Here is a 23,991-nt window from a genome sequence, read left to right as displayed (position 1 = left end):
TTAACCCTTAGGGCTGTTTCACATGAGCGAGTCCATTGCGGGAATCACGCTCCATGTGTGAGTGTGATCCTCTGCTCTGGACTTGCAGGAGCGCACGGCATTATCATGATTTATAATGCTATGTGTCTCTGCATGGCCTTTTTTCTACAGAATCATAGTGACATAAAGCTGTCAGTATGATTCTGTAGAAATAAGGTCAAGCAGAGGCACATAGTATTATAAATCATGATAATGCCCTGCGCTCCTGCAAGTCCAGAGCAGAGGATCACACACACACATGGAGCGTGATTCCCGCAATAGACTCGCTCCTGTGAAACAGCCCTTAGAGGACCCTGATTTTCCATTTTTGAGTTTTCGTTTTTCACTCCCCGCCTTCCTATACTCCTAACTTTTTTTTTTTTTTTTCCGTTTACATAGCCTTATAAGGGCTTTTGTTTTGTGGGACAAGTTGTACTTTCTAATGGCGCCATTTACAGTTGCATACCATGTAGTGGGAAGCGGAAAAAGGTTTAAATTTTTTTTACACTGTAAACTATGCAGTAAAATTTACCTGTTATCTTCATGCTCCAGGTCAGTACGGTTACAACTATACCACACTTATATATTTTTTTTTGTGTTTTAATACTGAAAAAAAAACATTAAAACCTTTAAGAAAAAAAAAATGATCACCATATTCTGACCCCTATAACTTTTTCGTAGTTATGTGTATGGGGCTGTGTATGGGGCTCATTTTTTGCGGGTTAATCTGTACGTTTCAGTGATACCAACTTGAAGTGTGTGCGACTATAACTGGCTATCGTTAGATTGCCCATTGTGCTCATTGATGGCTATATAGCCATCATTGAACACTTAAAGGGGTTATCCAATTTCACAAACTCATGTGCTAGGCTCCTCATAAGGTAATATACTTACTCCACTCCCTGCGCCGCTCCTGGTCCCTGCACCACCGCTGATGCTTCTCCCTGTACATGGATTAAAACGTCCGGTGTCAGGGGAGCAGCCAATGGCAGGTGGGTACGAGCCCCCCTAGCGTCACCCGCAATGCTGGGGAGGCTCATCCCCGTCCCCGCCTGCCATTGTCTGCTCCCCCCCGACACCGGATGCTTTCATCCGTGTACAGGGAGAAGCGGCAGTACTGGGACCAGGAGTGGAGTGGGGAGCAGAGTAAGTATATTACTTGTGAGGGGACCAGCACATGGGGGGGCTGTTTGTGAAATTGGATAACCCCTTTCATTTTCAATATAACAATACAGTGCTATCACCTAGTGGCCTGTATTGATAAATTTATCTAATAGACTCTGAAGCCTGCTTAAAGGGACTCTGTCACCACTTTCTAACCCCCCCTTTTAAAAGTATTGTTATCTCCATGGCGCCCCTGTGATTACAAAGGTGTTGTTAGAAGATAAATTCGCCGGCTCCTTTTGATAAAAAGAGCTTTTATCTAACCTGTCAATCTTCTTGATAAGGTGCCCAGGGCGTTTCTGTTGGTCTCAAGCTGCCGCCCGCCGCTGCCGCCGTTGGTGCCCAGCTCCTCCCCTGATCCTTTCAGCGCCGCCTGAATGTAATGAAATATGCCTCCGGCTCTCGCTCAGTGCCCCCTCCTCCTTTTCAAAGATCCCGCGCGTGCGCACAGGCCTGTGCCTGATGCGCCCGTGCGGACATTTAGAATCAGCCTCATCAGACGAGCACTGCAGCCAGCCACTCAGAGCCTGCCAAGCGCTGTATGGAGCCGCACGTCTGCCCACAGCTGATTTCAAAGACCCACAGAGGACTATATTATATCCCCCTTTTCTCCACTCCATATTTGTGCGCACGCGCGGGATCTTTGAAAAGGAGGAGGGGGCACTGAGCGAGAGCCGGAGGCGTATTTCATTACATTCAGGCGGCGCTGAAAGGATCAGGGGAGGAGCTGGGCACCAACGGCGGCAGCGGCGGGCGGCAGCTTGAGACCAACAGAAACGCCCTGGGCACCTTATCAAGAAGATTGACAGGTTAGATAAAAGCTCTTTTTATCAAAAGGAGACGGCGAATTTATCTTCTAACAACACCTTTGTAATCACAGGGGCGCCATGGAGATAACAATACTTTTAAAAGGGGGGGTTAGAAAGTGGTGACAGAGTCCCTTTAAGGATTTGGTCTATTAGATCAGTGTAACAGGTTCCCCGATCTCAGCCACAGAACGCTGTTACCGGAGCAGAAGCGCGCGGCTTCCGGTTTTGGACTGCTAAGATGCAGTCACATTTGACCATGGTATCTGAAAGGGAAAATGTATGCAATCAGCTTTATGGTTGATCACATACATGTGCTGCGGATCTCAGATAGCAGAAACCTGGCGGCTATGTTTAGAGATGTTTAGAGGTCCTCAAGGGGTTAAATAAAGATACTTTATATTATTCAAATTATTGTTAAGTAGCACTTGTTATCTTTTTGTGGCCTTTAATTTATGTTGCCTATCTCTTTATATAGATAAACTACACAGGAGCAAGCATGAACCCAGCAAGATCTCTTGGTCCAGCTGTCATTATGTGGAAGTGGGATAACCACTGGGTAACCATTTAAATCCCTATAATATGAATAGATAAAGGTATTATTTGGGATTTTCATATTGATGTCCTATCCTCAAGATAGACTGGATTCAACTCTCACCACCTCTAATCAGCTGTTTAAAGAAGCTGCAGCAATCACTGGAGCTACAGTGAGTGCTGTGGTCCCCTCACAGCTCACCAAGCACAAAGCCATATATTGAATGGCATGGCATCTTCATAGTGCTGATTGGTGGGGGTGTCGGGTGCCGGACCTCCGCTAATCTGATATTGATGACCTATCCTGAGGGTAGGTTACCAATATGAAATTCCTGTATAATCCTTTAATATGAAAAGTTAGTTTGATCTTCCAAAAATAAAAATGGCAAAATATATCAACAAGAGTTATAACTAATTTAGTATGCAATAACAAAGTTTGAATTGCAATGAATTCTTCTTGAAATTGTAATTTTCATGAGCATTTGTGAAATCTAATGTAACTTATTAGCTCCATATCAAAGAAAAAGAATCAGTCATCTTCATGCTACGTAACTAGAGTGTAACGGTCGCGTACACACACACACAGGGGGGAGGGAAGTGACCACTGCGCTCCACCCTTACCCCTGGCCCTGCCTACTTGCCTCGCGAGTCCTAATGACAGGGGACAACTGGACGGCAATCCCTAACTTGGAGTAAGTGCAGGGATGACAGACAGACAAACAACGGGACGTGAACGGACCGAGTCAATACCAGGAAAGCTGCAAAGTACAAATGGAGCAAGCAGAGAATTGTCAGGAGAAGCCGGGGTCATAAATACCAGGAGAGCAGAGAAGTACAAGAGGAGTCCTAAGAGAGTAGTCAGGTGGGAGCCGAGGTCACAATACCAGGACGGAAGCGCAGTACAGGAGGAGCAGGCACAAGGATGGTCAGGGAACAGGATCAGGTAAGTATTTCAGCAGTCCAACAAATAGCCAGGAACCTAGAAATTAACAGGCAACCTGTAGCCAGCAGGCTGCCTGTATTTATAGTGGGGAGTGAGGGTCATGTGACGTGGCCAGCGTCACATGACCGACAGACCAACCAGTCGAGCACCGAGTGATCAGCTCGGCGCTCAAGGCAGACTAGGAGCAGGGAGCCACCCAGCTAGTAAAGCCGCCCTGGGAATGAGGTCAAACACAGAACCTCATTCCAAAAGCTAAGCAACAGTTCTGCGGGCAATGGGGGAACGAGTGCACCTTCGGAACCCCATGACAGTACCCCCCCTTTTACGAGGGGCCACCGGACCCAAGACTTCAGGCGATGGCTTTTCAGGGTGTTCTAAATGAAATTTACGAACAAGTCTAGGAGCATGAACCCCAAGATCTCTCTTCAGGTCCATACCCCTTCCAGTGAATCAGGTACTGCAAGGAATTACGCACCTTCCTGACATCCACTATTTTAGACACCACATACTCGACAGCATCATTAACAAGAACCGGCGGAGGCGAGGCTTTTGATGGTACTACCGGTTCAAAATATTTTTTAAGCAGAGATTTATGGAACACATTATGAATGTGGAATGACTCAGGCAGCTCCAACCTAAAAGATACCGGGTTAATCACTTCCGTGATCTTATATGGTCCAATAAAACGAGGAGCAAATTTTTTAGAAGTTACCTTGAGAGATAGATTCTTGGAGGACAACCATACTTTATCCCCAACCTGAAAGTTTACCCCCCTTGAACGTCTCCTATCGGCCTTGAGTTTTTAAGAACATTGAGCCTTTTCTAGGTTCGATTGAACCCGGGCCCAAACTGTGCACAGTTCGGAGGAGAGTTTATCCGCTTCAGGGTTAGAGGAGGAGACGGACGACCCAGAATGAAAACGGGGATGAAAACCATGGTTACAAAAGAAAGGGGAGACCCCAGCAGAAGAATTGACACGGTTATTCAAAGCAAATTCAGCCAACGGAAGGAATTTGACCCATAATTGCTGGTCATCAGCAACATACAACCTCAAGAATTGTTCCACAGACTGATTAAGGCGTTCAGTCTGCCCATTACTCTCAGGATGGTAGGCGGAAGAAAAAGACAATGAAATTTTACATCTTTGACAGAAGGCCCTCCAGAATTTGGACACAAACTGCACACCCCTGTCAGAAACAATATTTTCCGGGATGCCATGTAAACGAACAATCTCTCTCACAAAAATAGACGCCAGGGTTTTAGCATTCGAAAGTTTAGACAGGGGAATGAAATGAACCATCTTGCTAAACCTATCGACCACTACCCAAACCACAGTCTTACCCTCGCCAGCGGTAGGTCAGTTATAAAGTCCATCGAGATATGGGACCAGGGTCTACTGGGAATGGGTAGGGGTCGTAGGTTACCAGCAGGGCGAGTCCTAGGTGTCTTGGACCTGGCACAAACCTCACAGGCTGACACGTAGGACTTGACATCCCTAGTAAGAGTGGGCCACCAATAAGATCTAGAAACCATATCCTTAGTGCCCTCAACACCCGGATGTCCACAAAAGGCAGAATCGTGACACTCACCCAACAGCTGGAGACGAATTGTACGGGAGCAAACAACTTATCTGTTGGGGTGGATACTGGTGCCAGATGTTGTTCAGACCTAATGCGAGCCGAGATATCCTGGGTAAGAGCTGCTAAGAAGATTTTTGCTGGTAGGATGGATTCAGGTGGTACCTCGGTAGGTTGAAAAGCCTGGAAGCTCCGAGATAATGCGTCCGCCTTCACATTTTTACTTCCCGGCCTGAACGTGATGGAAAAATCAAAACGAGTAAAAAACAGAGCCCATCTGGCTTGACGGGGATTCAACCTCTTAGCAGACTCGAGAAACATAAGGTTTTTATGGTCAGTGACAACAGTTACACAATGTCTTGCCCCCTCCAGGAAATGCCTCCACTCCTCAAATGCCCATTTAATGGCCAGCAGCTCCCTATTCCCTATGTCGTAGTTTCTCTCCGTGGGAGAGAATTTCCTGGAGAAGAAGGCACATGGTCTCAGATTAGTGAGGCTAGCAGGACCTTGTGAAAGGACTGCTCCTACGCCGTCCTCGGACGCATCCACCTCCACAATAAAAGGTTTCTCCTGATCAGGCTGGATCAGAATGGGAGCGCTACTGAATGCCTTTTTTAATTTTTCAAATGAAGAAATGGCCTCAGTAGACTAATTCTCCAAATCCGCCCCTTTCTTAGTAAGGTCGGTCAACGGTTTGGCAATTACGGAAAAATTCATAATAAATTTACGATAGTAATTGGCGAAACCTAAGAACCGTTGTAAGGCCTTTAAGGATGAAGGTCTTACCCATTCCTTAATTGCTAGTACCTTACCAGGATCCATCTTGAAGGCGTGAGGAGTCAGAACATGCCCTAGAAACAGAATCTCCTGTACACCAAAGACACATTTCTCTTGTTTAGCGGATAGCTGATTCTCCCTCAACACCTCTAATACTTGTTTAACATGAGACACATGGGATTCGAAGTCAGGAGAGAATATCAAAATGTCGTCAAGATAGACAATAACAAATTTACCTAAGTACTCCCTAAGAATGTCATTCATGAAGTTTTGGAACACAGCTGGGGCATTGCTGAGTCCAAAAGGCATCACTTGATATTCAAAGTGTCCTACCAGAGTATTGAACGCCGTCTTCCATTCGTCTCCCTCCTTGATTCGGATTAGATTGTATGCCCCTTTCAGGTCAATTTTGGAAAACCAGGTTGCCCCCAGAACCTGGTTAAATAAATCCGGAATCAATGGGAGGGAGTATCTATTCTGGACAGTGATTTTATTTAATCTCCGGTAATCGATACATGGCCTAAGACCACCATCTTTTTTCTTAACGAAGAAAAACCCCGCCCCCATAGGAGAGACAGAAGGTCTAATATGCCCTTTACCAAGGTACTCCTTAATATAATCTTCCATGGCCTTGCGTTCGGGCATAGAAAGATTATAAATTCGTCCTTTAGGAAACTTGGCCCCCTCTACTAGCTCTATGGTACAATCATAAGGTCTATGGGGGGGTAGAACCTCCGGGGTTGGTGATGAGAATACATCAGAATATTCTCTAACAACAGAGGGTAAAGTATCAGACTTTACTGAGACCCCAGCCTGTACCACGGACAAGCACGAGTCACACTTAGGCCCCCATCTCACCAACTCCCCATTGGACCAATCTATAGTGGGGTTATGTAGTCGGAGCCAAGGCAACCCTAGTACCACCTCAGCAGGTAGGTTCTCCAGGACTAGAAGCGAACATCTCTCTGAGTGGCACACACCCACGGTTAGAGAAATCTCCGAGGTACATAAGCTCACCGTACCACCAATAAGAGGAGTAGCATCAATAGCCATGACATGGATAGGAGTTGGTAGGCAAACATAGGAATACCCAATCTTACAGCATACTCAGAGTCAATAAAGCTAGCCGCTGAGCCAGAATCAATAAAGGCCTTACCCGGCCATTTATCTACTCTCAGAGAAATCGTAATGGGTACCGAAAGCTTACATTTAGAAAATTCAGGGTGTACCTGGTCTTTAGGTTGCCTTGTCTTAGGAGACTTGACAAAGAGGACCTTCTTAGGACACTGGTTGATCCAATGGTCAGGATCTCCACAGTAAAAGCATTCTCCACGTCTGCGGCGAAGATTCCCTCGGGTCATGCCAACCTGCATGGGTTCCTCGGTGGAGACCTCAGCATTGTCTCTGGGATAGGCCTCTGGCTGGACCAGCATCTGGGAAGAGAACTGTTGTTCCTGTCGTCTCTCTCTAACCCGTCAGTCAAGTCGGACAACAAGGGTCATCATCTCCTCTAAGGTCTCTGGAAGTTGATAACTGACCAGAAGATCCTTTAATTTATCAGACAGACCTGACCTGAACTGACTCTTCAGGGCAGGTTCGTTCCATCCTGAGGGGACACACCACCTTCTGAATTGGGTGCAATAATCCTTCGCTGGTAAATTGCCCTGAACCAGTGCCTTTAGAGCCGTCTCGGCTACTAGAGCCCTGTCTGGTTCATCATAGAGGGTACCCAAGGCCTGAAAGAACCCCTCCACAGAATATAAACAACTGGTGCCAGCAGGTAAAGAGAACGCCCAGTCCTGGGGATCACCCTGTAATCGGGAAATGATAATGCCCACGCATTGACTCTCGGGGCCAGAGGACACGGGGCGCAAACGGAAGTAAAGTTTGCAACTCTCCTTAAAAGAGAGAAACTTCCTCCGGTCTCCAGAAAAGGGTTCTGGGAGCTTAATCTGGGGCTCAAAATGCGGACTGGAGGCCTGAGGAGTGGAATAACCTTGCCCTAACTCAAAAGAACTGAGTTTTTCCCCTAACTCCTGCACCCTCTGCGTCAGATTAGAGACATGGTCAGTCAGGGTCACCAGAGGATTCATAATACAGTGGTTATTGGGCCTGTTAATCTGTAACGGTCGCGTACACACACACACAGGGGGGAGGGAAGTGACCACTGCACTCCACCCTTACCCCTGGCCCTGCCTACTTGCCTCGCGAGTCCTAATGACAGGGGACAACTGGACGGCAATCCCTAACTTGGAGTAAGTGCAGGGATGACAGACAGACAAACAACGGGACGTGAACGGACCGAGTCAATACCAGGAAAGCTGCAAAGTACAAATGGAGCAAGCAGAGAATTGTCAGGAGAAGCCGGGGTCATAAATACCAGGAGAGCAGAGAAGTACAAGAGGAGTCCTAAGAGAGTAGTCAGGTGGGAGCCGAGGTCACAATACCAGGACGGAAGCGCAGTACAGGAGGAGCAGGCACAAGGATGGTTAGGGAACAGGATCAGGTAAGTATTTCAGCAGTCCAACAAATAGCCAGGAACCTAGAAATTAACAGGCAACCTGTAGCCAGCAGGCTGCCTGTATTTATAGTGGGGAGTGAGGGTCATGTGACGTGGCCAGCGCCACATGACCGACAGACCAACCACTCGAGCACCGAGTGATCAGCTTGGCGCTCAAGGCAGACTAGGAGCAAGGAGCCACCCAGCTAGTAAAGCCGCCCTGGGAATGAGGTCAAACACAGAACCTCATTCCAAAAGCTAAGCAACAGTTCTGCGGGCAATGGGGGACCGAGTGCACCTTCGGAACCCCGTGACATAGAGAAGGTGAGACCCTTGTAACAAGCCTTTCCTGTAACCATGGCAGCTATTGTAACCTAGACTCTCCAACTAGCTCTTTTGTGTGAACTCCTCTGTAAGTCCCTTTCTGTAGGTCCCTAGACCTATAACTAGGGCTGAGCGAATCAAATTATCTGAAGTGGGCTTCGATCGGAATTTCAGGAAAAATTCAATTCGCCACAAAGCTGAATTTCCTTGTGCTTCGTGGTAACAAATCAATGTTTTCCTAATATGGTGGCTGAAAGTAAAAAAAAAAAATACTCACCTAATTCACTTGATCGCTTGATCGCGGAGAGGCCGTCCACTCCCCTCTGGATTGACAAAAAAACAAATCAATCAAAGGACCTGCACACAATGTGCGTGCAAAGTGCCTTCATCAGTGATTACGTCACCGCACGCGCCCAGCATGATCACATGGTGATGTCATCATGCTCGTCACAGGTCCTTTGGCTGTTTTACTTCACGATGGGAGTGGACGGCCTCTCCGCGATTAAGTGAATGAGGTGAGTATAATTTTTTTTTAAATCCCTGATTAATCCTTGAGCAGCTGAATGCGAGTCACAGATGCTGCAATCAGCATTGAACGAGGCATCTGAAGGTTTAAATGATGGGGGGGGCGTCACGATTGCTGTTCCCCATTATTGTGCCTGCTCCATACAATGGAAAGCGATTTGTGATTAAGTAATTCATGAAACATCAAAGTTATTGTCAAACTTTGGCAAAGCTGCTGAATCAAATTTTTCAAAACTGCGCTCATCTCTAGCTCTGTCGGATGTAAAAATTAGCCTACACAAGATTGTAGATTTATGTTTGAGGGTTGTGTGACCGCATTGTTATTTAATTACTTTTATTGGAAATTAAACTCATTGACAAAAAATAATGTACTAAGAAGTAGTTGTTGGAATCAAAGAAACTTTATACATGTGAATTTAATGATGATGTTTGTAAGTGATTACAATATTAGAGTGAAAGGATAAGTTTATTGGGGAAACTGTACAACTGGAAGGAGGCTCTAGTATCCTGCTGAGCCACATCTCGCCTGGAAATAAGAAGGGATATGGTTGGACCCTGACAGGGACAGACTGGGAACTTAACGTGGCCCAGGAAAAAGATCTAAAAGTGGCCCAATATTATCGGCAGGTCCAAATGGACATAAGATGTCCCCCCCCCAGTATTAATAATACCCCTATAGTGCCCCCAACAATAATAGCGCTCACTATAGTGATTAGATCAATAATAATGCCATCCTTTTGTTTCAAAACATTTTTTATTGAGGAGTATAGATCGTTTGAGTATATCATTTGCTTTGCTTGTTTCCGTAAAGGAGTAATATTTTTCCTTAAAAGGTCAGATGTACAATAATGATTTTACAGACAATAAAGATAATGAATAAACACTGGGTAGAAAATGGGGGTATGGGGGGAGGGGGGAAGGGGGGGTGAGTAGGGTTTACAGCCTGTTAAGTCATCAAGTCTGGAATAAAAACCATCTGGAGACTTCAGTCTACTATAGGAATTTGTTTAGTGTTACTGGGTTGCGCTTGCTTTTCGAAGCCTCTAAATGACACCCAAGGGTACCAGGTCTTCTGAAAAGCTTGAGTGGATCTGGTTTTCCAACCAGCTATCTGTTCCATTCTATAGATATCATCACATTTGTTAAACCACATAGCTAATGTGGGAGGTGAGTCACATCTCCATTTAGAGGCGATAAGTATCCTAGCTAAGGCCAGCAAGGAAGTTATCAGTTTCTTTGCATTTCTAGGGAGTGATATCGGATCCAACAGGTTAAGTAGGCATAGTTGTGGTGTTGGTTGAACTTTGGTCTTGCAGATCTCACTTATCGAAGAACATATAGTATTCCAAAAGGAAGCTATATGACTACATTGCCACCATATGTGAATAAATGTACCGGATACCTGTTTACAAAAACAACGCCATCATAGGTGACTGACGTCTGGGTATATTTTGTGAAGGACCTCCGGGGTGTAGTACCAACGTGTGAGTATCTTATAATAATTCTGCTGTAGGCGGACGCATGTGGCGATCTTCGGAGTGAGTGCTAAACACTTGTTGAGGGAATCTTGTGACAGTGTATTTTGTAGGTCCCTTTCCCATTTTATCATAAACGACAAGGTTTCAGGTTTGTTATATTGAAGTATTTCAGCATATATACAGTCCTGATCAAAAGTTTAAGACCACTTGAAAAATGGCAAAAAATCTTATTTAGCATGGCTGGATTTTAACAAGGTTCCACGTACAGCTTCAACATGCAACAAGAAGAAATGAGAGTGAGACAAAACATTTTTGAGCATTCAATTAAAGGGTTATTCCCATCACGCTGTTTCATACTTACCTGCTCCCAGCGCGCTGTCCACTTCCTGGTTTGCGGCAGGGGGCGGGCTCCATCTTGATTGAAGTCTTCTCCCGGTCGGGCCACGCGCTGAACTGAATGCGCACGCCGCCACGTATGTGCCCTGGTGACTTCTTCCTGGCAAATATACTATATTGGGCAGGAAGATATCATCATAGCGCATGCGCGGCGTCGGCGTGCGCTTTCGGGACTGTGCGCGGCCGGCCGGGGACTGTGCGCGGCCGGCCGGGGACTGTGCGCGGCCACCGCGATTCCGGAGTAGAGCGGTGGCCATAACCAGGGGAGACGGAAGACAATAGTCAGGTAAGTATATGTTCATTTTCTTCTAAGGGGTGGGAATTGGTTAATTAAATATATTTAGAAAAACTATCACTGTTAAATCATTAGCAGATTTAACAGTGATCATTATAAGATGGGAATACCCCTTTAATTGAAAATAACAATTAAACTGAAACAGGCTGTTTTTCAGCTGATCCAAATTTTAGGACCACATACCTTTAAAAGGCCAAATCTGTGCAAAGATGTGGATGCATTGTCATTTTCTGTCAGGTAGTCACACGTTGTGATGGCAAAGGCAAAAAAACTCTCCCTTTTTGAACGTGGTCGGGTTGTTGAACTGCATAAGCAGGGTCTCTCACAGCGCGCCATCGCTGCTGAGGTGGGACGCAGTAAGACAGTCATTTGGAATTTCTTAAATGATCCTGAGTGTTATGGAACAAAAAAGTCAAGTGGAAGACCCAACAAAAATGTCATCAACACTGAGCTGGAGGATCCAATTGGCTGTCCGTCAAGACACTGGAAGATCCTCGACCCAAATTAAGGCCCTTACTGGTGCTGACTGCAGCACCATAACCATCAGACGGCATCTGAGACTGAAGGGCTTCAAAAACAAAAAACGTCTTCAAAGACCTCGTCTCCTTGAACGCCACAGAACTGCTCATTTGGACTTTGCAAGAGAGCACCAAACATGGGACATTCAAAGGTGGAAGAAAGTTTTATTCTCTGATGAGAAAAAATTTAACCTTGATGGTCCTGATGGTTTCCAACATTACTGGCATGACAAGCAGATCCTACCTGAGATGTTTTCTACGCGCCACAGTGGAGGGGGCGCCATAATGGTCTGGGGTGCTTTTTCCTTTAGTGGAACAATGGAGCTTCAGGAAGTGCAGGGGCGTCAAACAGCCGCTGGCTATGTCCAGATGTTGCAGAGAGCATTCCTCATGACTGAGGGCCCTCGTCTGTGTGGTAACGACTGGGTTTTTCAACAGGACAACGCTACAGTACACAATGCCCACAGGACAAGGGACTTCTTCCAGGAGAATAACATCACTCTTTTGGCCCATCCTGCGTGTTCCCCTGATCTAAATCAAATTGAGAACCTTTGGGGATGGATGGCAAGGGAAGTTTACAAAAATGGACAACAGTTTCAGACAGTAGATGGCCTTCGTGCGGCCGTCTTCACCACTTGGAGAAATGCTCCCACTCACCTCATGGAAACGCTTGCATCAAGCATGCCGAAACAAATTTTTGAAGAGATAAACAATAACGGCGGAGCTACTCATTACTGAGTTCATGTTTGGAAGTTGGATTTCTGTTTTGGGGGGATTTTTTTTTTTTTTGGAGGTGTGGTCCTAAACTTTTGATCAGCTGAAAAACAGCCTGTTTCAGTTTATTCGTTGTTTTCATTAAATTGAATGCTCAAAAAAATGTTTTGTCTCACTCCCATTTCTTCTTGTTGCATGTTGAAGCTCTACTTGGAACCTTGTTAAGATCCAGCCATGCTGAATATGATTTTTTGCCATTTTACAAGTGGTCTTAAACTTTTGATCAGGACTGTAGTAGTTATCTTTTTAGTTGGTTCTTTCAATTGTATCACTTTTGACTCAAATTGAGTCAGAGTTGTATATTTTGCTGGAAGTAATGTTTTCATAAATCTTTTGACATGTGTCAAATGGAGGTAGGACAGAGAGGGTACTTGGATGGGTTGTTCCCAGTTTTCTAGTAAATAACCCTGCAAATCCAGCAGGTCAATGATTGGGGTGGTGAGACGTCTGAGGGAACCCGGAAGGGTCTGAAGGAATTGAGGTGGTGCATTCCATAGTGCAGTGATGCCCAACCTACGGCCCGCGGGCCAAATGCGGCCCGTGAAGCCGTGTCATGCGGCCCGCGCAGTGATCGGACTTTATCAGCGCAGGGCGCGCTGCGAACAACACAGGCAGCAAAGCGATGCGCCCAATCTCCCCGCCCAGCGCCGCCTCCTAGCTAATTTATTCACTGCACTTGCCTCTGTGAAATTGAAGAGAAGCGCCGTAATCTCGCACAGGCGCACTGGCAGAGGCATCGAAGTGCGCATCTACCGTCTTCCTGGCCTCTGCCAGTGCGCCTGTGCGAGATTACGGCGCTTCTCTTCAATTTCACAGAGGCAAGTGCAGTGAATAAATTAGCTAGGAGGTGGCACTGGGTGTGGGGGGGGATATCTGTGGACGACACTGAGTGGGGGGGATCTGTGGATGACACTGAGGGGGGATCTGTGGATGACACTAAGGGGGGATCTGTGGATGACACTGAGGGGGATCTAGGGAGGGGTGTGGGGATGTTGGGGTGGAAGATCTGGAAAGGGTGGGAGTTCCGATAGGTATGTGGAGGTGGGAAATCCGAGAGGGAGGGGCCATAAAATATTTTGCTATGGGGCCCAGTCATTTCTAGTTTCGCCCCTGATTGGTAAGATTGGGCGGGCACTGGGGCGATAGAGCGCCCTGCTGTAGGAGAAGCCGGTGGGAGATGAAAGGAGGAGGGGCCAACTCCTGGTGGTGTCGGGCACACGGCGCAAGCATGGCGGTGGAGGATCTGACTGAAGCCTAAAGACCAGACATCAAGGTAGACCTGCAGAAGAAGGTGACAGCGCAGTATGTGATGTATACATGTGTGTTATGTATGTAGTGCAGTGTGTGATCATCACATACTGCACTACATACATTACACACATGTGTACATCACATGCCCCCTCACAGTAATAATGCCAAGATATGAGCCCTCTTCAGACGTAATGCTCGCACATGCCCCCTCACAGTAGTTATGCCCAGATATGTGCCCTCCTCACAGTAGTTATGCCCTGATATGTGCCCTCCTCACAGTAGTTATGCACTGATATGTGCCCTCCTCACAGTAGTTATGCCCTCATATGTGCCCTCCTCACAGTAGTTATGCCCTCATATGTGCCCCCTCACAGTAGTTATGCCCTGATATGTGCCCCCTCACAGAAGTTATGCCCAGATATGTGCCCCCTCACAGTAGTTATGCCCAGATATGTGCCCCCTCACAGTAGTTATGCCCTGATATGTGCCCCCTCATAGTAGTTATGCCCAGATATGTGCCCCCTCACAGCATTTGCATTTCTTTCTGGCAAAACTACCTGGTTCCGGCCTGCAAAATTTAGTGCGGCCCTCAGACGAAAAATGGTTGGGCACCACTGCCATAGTATATCTCTTATTTGTAGTAAAGGAGATATAGGGGTAGAAGTCAGAAAGTGTTTTAGGTGGTGGTTCCATATACTAACCGTGTTTTTTGTTAGGAGGCTACAAAGTTTTGTATGGGACAAAAATTTGTCCGATAATAGGAGGGATCTTAGTGGGATGCGGTTAATTGCTTGTTCAGCTTGTATGTCCAGGCGGGTCTCTGAGTGGCAGAGCCAGTCTAAACACAGTACTCCTTGTATAGCTAAATAATAGCTACGTATATCCGCATCCCGCCCTGAAGAAAAGGTAATGTGGTGTAATGTTTTTTAAGTCTAGGTTTTTTGTTATGCCACAGGAATTTGGAGAAGATGGTCTGCATTTGCGTGAAGAAGGTTCTAGGAAGGGGTATTGGTAAGGTCTGTAGGTAATACAGTATCTTAGGCAATAATAGCGTTTTGATCAAAGAGCGTCTACCGAACCAGGATGAGAATTGGATGTCCCAAGTCTTAATCTTTTGGCTTATAGCTTTGGGGAGTTCCTGAAAGTTTGTTTTGTATAAATCTTTTGGGTCAGCTGTTAACCAAATCCCCAGGAATTTTAGGGAGATGTTGGACCATTGATAAGGTGTAATTAATTGTAATCTGTTTTGGGTTTGTAAGTCTAGGGTCACATTGAGAACTTGGGATTTGGCTGGGTTTATTAGGAAGTTAGATATTTTCCCAAAAAGGTCAAATATATTCTGTATAGCGGGGAATTCTATGTCTGGATTTTTTATTATTACCAAGAGATCATCCGCGAATGTGGCAAGGTGGTTCTGTACCCCCTGCAGATCAATACCCTTTATTCTATCATCTTGTCTAATTGCCTGAAACAAGTATACTACTGTGAGAACGAATAGTAGAGGCAACAAGGGACATCCTTGTCGGGTCCCATTATTGATCTGCAGGGGGGGAAGGGATAAAGTACTATTTATTAGGACCCTGGCTGTGGGTTTAATATACATTGCCATGATGGTAGAGATAAATTGATCCGGAATTCCAAATTTGTTGAGCGCTCTTTTCATGAATACCCAATCAATACGGTCAAACGCCTTTTTGGCGTCAGTGCCTAGTAACACTAATGGCACCCGATGGCTACTAGCGTAGTTTATGATATGGATCAGTCTAGTGGTATTCATTCTGCCCTCTCTCCCAGCCACAAATCCAACCTGTTCACTACAGATAAGAAGGGGCAGAATCGGTTTTAGCTGAAGGGCTATGAGTTTGGCAAACATTTTGAGATCCGTGTTAAGGAGTGATATAGGTCTATAGTTGGCACAGAGAGAGTTGTCCTTGCTCTCTTTAGGTATGATTGTAATATGTGCCATCAGCATCTGGGACGGCAAAGGCTCTCCTTTTAATGCCCCGTTGCAAAGGTCAAGAAACCTAGGCAGTAGGGTAGTACAGAAAGTACGATAGTATAATAGCGATAAAACATCCGGGCCCGGACTCTTATGGGGGAAGGGTGTTTTTTAGTACTTCACTTAATTTGAGGATTGTAAATGGTTTTAGTAAAAGCCTGGACTGTTCTGCAGAGAGAGAGGGCAGATTGAGGGTAGCCAACCAGTTGTCTATTGCTGCAACCTTATCTTCTACGTTTGTCAATGAAGGAGGAGGGGTGATATTGTATAGACTTTCATAAAAGTCTTTGTACCGGGAAGCTATCTCATCTGTGTTTCTCAAAGGATGTGAAGAGGGAGACCGAATCATATGGATATAGGATTTGGTTTTCCGTTTTTTAATCTGTGATAGCATAAACTTTGAGGTTTTGTCGCCATGTGCATAATATTTATATTTAGCTGATAGAAATAGTTTAGCTGTACGGGCGTTTAGAATGTTCTTAAGGGTAGATCTCAACATTGTGAGTTGGCTTGGGTCTCCTCAGATATATGTTTCTTAGGAATATTTTCAAGTTTCTGCATTTGTCTAGACAGAGCCAGTGTTTGTTGTTCCTTTTGTTTTTTAATGTAAGATCCAAGTCCTATTAGATGACCCCTAACTACCGTTTTGTGAGGTTCCCAAATAGATCCGTATTTCACGTCAGGGGTGTCATTGAGCTTGAAGTATTCCTCAAGCAGCTCGGTTATTTTCATATTATGGTCTGGAGAGTCTAGCAAAGACTCGTTCAGCCGCCAGTTGGACATGGGTTTGGGGAGCTGTCTGAGGCTCACCTCCAAAAACACTGGTGCGTGATCTGAAAGCAGTAGGAAACCTATTTGTGCTTTTTTGCAGGAGGATAATAACTGAATGGGTAAGAACAGGTAATCTAGGCGCTGATACGAGCGATGAGCCACTGAGTAAAAAGTGTAATCTTTAGTGTTGGGGTGTAAAGCTCTCCAGCCGTCCATGAGCCCGAACGATTCTAATATGGATCTGACTTTCGCTAAAGCTGTTCTGGATGTGGAGGATAAACCGGTTGAGGAGTCTAGTTGTGGATATAGTGCCAAGTTTAAGTCACCTCCTAAGATAACCGCTCCTTCTGCAAAGTTTCTTAGATATTCTAAAGTGCTACAAATCCATTTGGATTGAGCAGTGTTCGGGGCATAAATATTCCCAAATGTAAATGTTTGATTGCCTAGTGTACCTTTGATAAAAATGTATCTTCCCTCCGGGTCAATTAAGGATGAGAGAACATTTAGTGAAAAGTTTTTGTGGATCGTGATAGACACTCCCTTGGATGCAGAGGAAGGCGATACACCGTGAAACCATTGATTAAAACAGAGATGGTTCAGACGCGGTGTATGGTCTTTCTTAAAGGGAACCTGTCATCAACTTTATGCTGCCCATACTAATGGCAGAATAAAGTAGAGACAGGTGAGTTGATTTCAGCAGTCTGTCATTTATAAGTTAAAAGTAAGTGGTTGCCCAGAACCAACATCACAATCATTGCAGACTGGCCTGGAAAAGAGTCACAGCCACCTGAGAAGAGTCATGGTTATTCATAAATTCCTGCTCTCCCTACCCACCTGCTGATGATTTACAGTCTTCTACCTAGTTTTCTCCCTTTCTCTCTAGGAGAGAACTGCCAATCATCAGCAGATGCATGGAGGGCAGGAGATTATGAATAACCATGACTCTTCTCAGGTAGATTTGACTCTTTTCAAGGCCTGTGCTGCAATGATTATGATGCCAGTCCTCAGCAACCACTTACTTTTAGCTCATCAGTGATACACCGCTGAAATCAGCATTCCTGTCACTATTTTATGCTGCCCTTAGTGAGGTCAGCATAAAGTTGATGACAGGTTCCCTTTAAAGTGAGTTTCTTGTAGCATGGCTACACTCACCTGTTGCTTGCGTAGCAAATTTATTATCTGACTTCGTTTAGCCGGAGAGTTAAGGCCTCTAACGTTGAAAGAGCAGATCTTCAGGGTGGCCATTTAGTTGAGGTGCAGATGCGTGATCTGTCAATGAAGCGATTCCAGACTTGCTCGGTAAATCTAATGTGCTGTTGGACTAGGAGAGGGAGAGAAAAGTCATGGTGGGTAAAAAAAATTGAACAGTCAATACGAACATTAGTACATAGGTTAATAACCATTACTAAGTACAGCAATTTTTGGAGAGTATGCTGAATTAGAGAAATAAATGGAACCACCCAATCAGGGTGGAAGAGTGTGAGGTGGAGAAATGGACAGCAATAGGCAGCATGGCGATGCCAGCGAGTAGGAAGATAAAAGCTACAGAAGGAGGGAGTGGTGAGCTTGGGTTTGTAGATGAGAACCAGGTGGGAGACACCGTATAGGGTGTCTAGTGGACCTAGGTAAGGCTGGTCATAGTGGGGATAAAAGTGTAAAGCCATTTGAAAATGCACAATTTTCTTTTCTTTTTCAAGAAGGCATAAGAGAAGGTAATAACACTAAGAGGTGATATGAGGAGGGGAAAGGGAAGGGGGGGGGGGAGAAGGGGAGGTGGGGGATAAGGTAAAAGAAAGAGAAGGGGGGATAAAGATAAGAAATAAAACTCCGGATAAGCTCAGAGTTCAGAAAATGAGATCACAGTAAGTGAGAAAAGGATAAACTTTTATCAACTATGACTGTAGCTAGTGAGAACGATTCTTCATCTTTAGAATAGTCCCTTGATCCTATGGGGACTTCAGGTGAAGGTCTACTTGTGGACTAGGAATGGAGGTTCCCTCAAGTGGATGAGGAGCAGGAATCGGGTAATCTTCCTGTGGAGAGTCAATCCGGATCCAGGGAAATCCTTCTTGGGGTCGTCTTCATCATCCTTCTCTTTAGGCGCTGGGATCTGGAGGAAGCACTCTGGGTCCAAGGTTTCAACACGGGTATAGCTGGTAAGTCTGTTAAGTTTTTAACGATGTACCAATCCGGTATATCCAGCGGGTCTATCTCCAGGGTGTTGTAGACCTGGGGAAGGTCAGAGGGAGATCTGATCACTAGCTTGCGCCCCGGGTTAATAATCAATAAACCAAACGGATGGAGCCAATGATAGGTGATAGATTTCTGCTGCAATACTCCCAGAAGAGGTTTTAGCGCTCTTCTTTTCTGTAATGTCATTGGTGATAGATCTTGGAATAAAGAAACGGTAGTACTGAAGCAGGCAAGTGGGTGTTTTTCTCTCGCCACTTTAAGCAATTTTTCTTTGGTGCTAAAGCTGACCAGTTTGCAGATTATGTCTCGTGGGGGTTCTTGTGGCTTGGGAGGTGGGCGAAGCGCCCTGTGGGCTCGATCCATAGTGAGGTCGTCTGTGGCCTCGGGGCCTAGTAGCTTTTGAAACAGCTCTTTCCGGCATGCCGGCATGATAGAATCAGGCAATACAGTCTCTGGAATGCCCTTAATTCGGAGGTTGTGTCTCCGTCCCCTGTTATCTTGGTCTTCGACCAGGCTATACAGGTGGTTAATGTGAGCCTGTGCATGTTCAAAGCTGTGGGATGCCCCGGTGTTGAAAGCCATTGACTCTTCGTGACTAGCCTCAAGCACCTCCACACGTTTTCTGAGTTGTTTCTGGTCACTCTTTATATCTTGTAAGTCCTGTTTTAAAGGAGCTAATGCAACCCCTAAAGCCTCTCTTATAAAAGATCTGGAGACTCGTCCCCCGCTGCTGACTCTCTCTCCCGCGCCATCTTGGAATCAGCGCAGGGCCTCTGAGCGCTTTTCTTGAAGAATTTCTCCATCTCTCCATGGACTAGGTTTGATCCCCATGGTCCGGGGATATCTCTGGACTTGTCTCGTCTGATTTTCCCCATTATCTCCACTCTTAATGTGCTGATTAAGCTTGCTTGCACTGTGTCTGCAGCAGAGCTCACACAAGCATGTGCGTCTCGCTCTGCGGCCAAGCTCCTCCCCCCATGCCACCCTTTTGTGTCCCCTGTTATAATAATACCCCCCAGTGCCCTCCATATTAATATTGCCCCCAGCAATAATAATGTCCCCTATAGTGCCCCCCAGTAATATTAATACAACCTTCAGTGCTTCCACCAATAATAATGCCACTCTATTTTGCCCCCAGTGATAATAATCCCCCCTATTGTGCCAACAGTTATAATAGTGTGCCCAGTAATGCTCTATAATACCCCAATAGGCCTGATGCACACGGCCGTTGTGCTCCCGTGGCCGTATTGTGGCCCGCATACAGCGGGTCCGCAATACACGGGGCACCGGCCGTGTCCACCCAGCATCACAGATGCTGACCCATTCACTTGAATGGGTCCGCAATCACGGAGAACATGTTCTATATTTTTTTTGCGGTGCGGACAGATCAAGAACCCAAGTTGAATGGGTCTCGATCCGTCCCGGCTGCTACACGGATGTTGCCCGTGCACTGGGGACCGCAATTTGCAGTCCCCAATGCACGGAACGGACACACAACGGCCGTGTGCATTAGGCCTTATACATGCCATCATAGTGCCCCAGTAATGCCCCCAAAAGTGCTCTCAGTACTAACCCCTATAGTGGTCCCCAAGTGGTCAAGTAGAAAAAAACATCTAATAGTGTTGAGCGAATTGAGCTTCATATCACAGATTCGAAGTTGATTCGTTCAAACACTATGTTCTAATGCTGTACAGCATTTACATGTATTGCCTCCATGGGGGCACGCTTAACATCTAATACTCATCTGTGTTTTGTTCCACAACTCTGTTTGCATCCCCGTGTCCTCCTGCCATTGGCTGTGGGGCCCGGCACATGGGAGAGCTGGTTGTGAAATTGGATAACCTCTTTAAAGGGGTTGTCCTCTTTTTACTACTGATGACCTATTCATAGGACCGGTCGCAACTGCAACTGCTGCGACCCCTATAGCTATGCCAGTGTGGTCACAATAATGTCACTTTGTGCCTACCTGCACTGTTATACTGTCTCATAGGCTTCTGGCCTAGTAGCCTGAACCATCGTGAGGACAGTGTTACAGTTGAATCTAGGAGATCACCACCTATGCCTGCTGTCCGGGTATGTAAGTACCTGGCATTCCCCGTGTTAATTATATATAGTCAGAATGATATATAGCTGGCCAGAGACTGAAAGGAGGGGTGTTTGGGCATCCCACTGGGCATCAGCCCACCGTGAATCTTCCTGTTAAGGTCTATAGCCAGTTCACCCCTGGGCATAGAGGCATACAAGTTCTGTATGGCGTCCTGTGACACATTTGCCCACAGATGTTGCACTTGGGCCTATAGACCCTGCATACTGGTAGGTTGCCAAACCTGGTGTCCCAGTTGGTCCCATAACTGCTCGATTGTGAATAAGCTACTGGGCAGGCCAAGGAAGAATTGTAATCTGGTGGAGACATTCTTTGGAATCCCTTGCTGTGTGGGTAAGCATTATCCTGCTGAAAAATGCCATTTGAAAGCCCTGCCATGAGAGGCAACACATGTGGCCGCAAGATGTTCTGCACATGTTCTGCACTGAGCTGTTATTGCACTTCGCTATGCAACTAGGGGTGACCGACTGTCGTATGTGATGATCATCACACCAGAAGTTGAGGCAGTTCGTCACTCCACAGCAAAGGCAGCAACCGTTGCGCCGCCATCTGTGCTTGAAATACGCCCACATTAGGCGTATTTCAGAGTAGACCACACCTGTTATCATTTACATATCTGTCTGAGACATAACTACATGCTGAAGTTTGCAAAAATCTGAAATTTCTGTTTGGGAGCATTATTTTTTGTCAATGAGCATAAGATAGTTATGCTCCCGATGGGACTTTGAATATTAAAAAAATGCTTGGAAAGCAGAATATTTCATTCTGTATAGGAGAAAGGAAAATATGATGATAGGTTGTCCCTCAACAATGGGAAAAATATCATTCCTCCTTTGTCCACTGTATTAGCCTTTGTTCACACTGTATTTGAAGTGTACATTGGAAGGATTCTTTGGAAAATATTCCTGAAGCATGCAACATATGCCACTGTATGAAGTACTATGGCATATGTCACCCATTGACTTCCATTAAAGGAATAAAAATAGACCATGTTATATAATTTTTGTTGCTGAATACCTCTCTATTGAATAGCATAGTCCTCTACAGTATTTATTCATTTCCCAGCGCATACAATGATCACTGCAAACACAGTATAAACATACAGTAACCCTATATAACTATAAGCCAAAGTGAGCACAAATGATGTCTACACAATAAAGTCTTCAATGATATATACTAATTTACAGCAGAAACAGACAGTTAACAGTCTGACATTTATGATGAATGAGGGTTCCTTCGGTCATTTCCTTTCCTTATGTTTTCATGTAGATCTACTGGATAGGACCAATTATTGGAGCAATCTGTGCAAGTGCTGCCTATGATTATATATATTGTCCTGATATTAAACTCAAGCAACATTTGAAGGAAGCTCTTCAGAGAGCTAAACAGAAGACAAAAGGAAAATACATTGAGGTAGATGACATAAGAAGCCATGATGACAATGAAGACTTAATCCTTAAAACAGGAACCATCCATGTTATTGACATCGACCAGAGAGAGGAGAAAAAGGGAAAAGACTCTGCAAGTGAAATATTATCTATTGTATGAAGTGCAACGAGATGGGGTATTTTTTCTTATCCAAAATGAAGGCAAAACTGAGAAATCACATATGTACTCAATGTACGCCTGTTTAGATGTTTTTTTTCCCCCCGAATACCAGTATCCAAACCATAAAAGAAGCCACAAATAAGCCATTTAATAAAACAATGCAGTGGAGTTGGAAAAGGAAACCTGAATGTGTTAAAAATGTGCATCCGTAAGATATAATTCAACTCTAGCAACCTCATCAATACTTATTCATATCTATGAATTCTAAAATGTAGTGATGATAATGCTAAAACCAGTAACATAATGAATATCTGTAAAAAAAAATAAACGACCAGGAGCAATTCACTATTTGGGTTGATACTTTGGAGCACATTTATTAAGACCGGTGTTTTAGAAGTCAGTCTTAATAAAGCCCCATAGCTGGCGGAGGATTCGCCGAACTTATGAAGAGACGCAGGCCTCTACATAATTTCAGCACATTCAGCGCCAGTTCCCAATGTAAGACAGATTCCTAATGCCCCTTTCACATGAACGAGTTTTCCGCACGGGTGCAATGCATGACGTGAACGCATAGCATCCGCACCGAATCCTGACCCATTCAATTTTTCACACATCAGTTTTGCGTTGCGTGAAAAACGCAGCATGTTCTATATTCAGAAAATAAGGGCACCGAAGTGCTAGTGGCTCAGCAGTTTTCTTAATGGGTAGGTGCGCACCCCTCAGCACCCCCCGTGCAGTGGTAGGATTGAAGATAAATAAATGAACTAGTAGGGGGGCACTCTGTATTTGGCGACACGTGTAGGGTAGTTTAAAAGGTGATTTATTTGATTGGCACACAAATATTAAATTCTAAAAGCTCTATAAAACAATTCAACAGTACAACATATAAGCAGCAAAATATAAGTGCTTCATTCGTTGGATGACATATCATCCGATATCATTAGCATAGATCTTCCACGTTTGAATAGCCAGTCTATGGAACAGAAAAGAGAACTCCAGGTGTCATACAATACGGTATCAAGTCTCAAATTGCCATGAGATGTATTGGCACTGCTGTTGTATAAAGTTAGATGATTGTCATATTCCGGTTGGCCTATAAATCGTGGTGGATATCATTATATATGATAATAAAAGATATCTCTTACCCCTACAGGTCTCTTCGTTTGTTATGAGTTACTCACAGTAGGTGGATAGATGATCTATGATCCGCTTGTTAGATCCTCCTATAGCAATGTTTAAGCAGCACGGGGTATTATCTTCTGTTTCTTGTTGCAGGACCTGTGGCGTCCCACGTGGTCTGCAATATCCCTCGTACCGTATTCAGCAGCAGGTAATTCAGCTGAAATAATGTCTTTTGTTGTAGATAATCTCGCATTGTCCTTGTAACCGCTTATTCTTTTAACTCTCACTGTTCAATGGCAGACGCGTTTCGGGGTTAAAGGTACCCCTTCCTCAGTGGCTGAGACAGCCACTGAGGAAGGGGTACGTTTAACTCT

At 45.2% G+C, this 23,991-nt stretch overlaps 1 protein-coding gene across 2 annotated transcripts in view; it reads left to right on the top strand.

Annotated features, from left to right (window-relative positions):
* LOC121001199 (aquaporin-4-like) overlaps window positions 1-22,495 on the top strand; it is a 41,262-nt gene extending 18,767 nt beyond the window's left edge. The window contains exons 3-4 of one of the 2 annotated variants that reach the window (XM_040432159.1): window positions 2,467-2,547; window positions 22,217-22,495. In XM_040432159.1, coding sequence (XP_040288093.1) covers window positions 2,467-2,547; window positions 22,217-22,495 — 360 coding nt within the window. The remainder of the gene's footprint in view (window positions 1-2,466; window positions 2,548-22,216) is intronic. The other variant, XM_040432160.1, reaches the window with a different exon arrangement.
* Window positions 22,496-23,991: the final 1,496 nt, after the last annotated feature.

This window comes from Bufo bufo, chromosome 5, assembly GCF_905171765.1.
Source record: "Bufo bufo chromosome 5, aBufBuf1.1, whole genome shotgun sequence".
Taxonomy (NCBI): Eukaryota; Metazoa; Chordata; class Amphibia; order Anura; family Bufonidae; genus Bufo; species Bufo bufo.
This window is presented reverse-complemented; position numbering and strand designations above follow the sequence as displayed.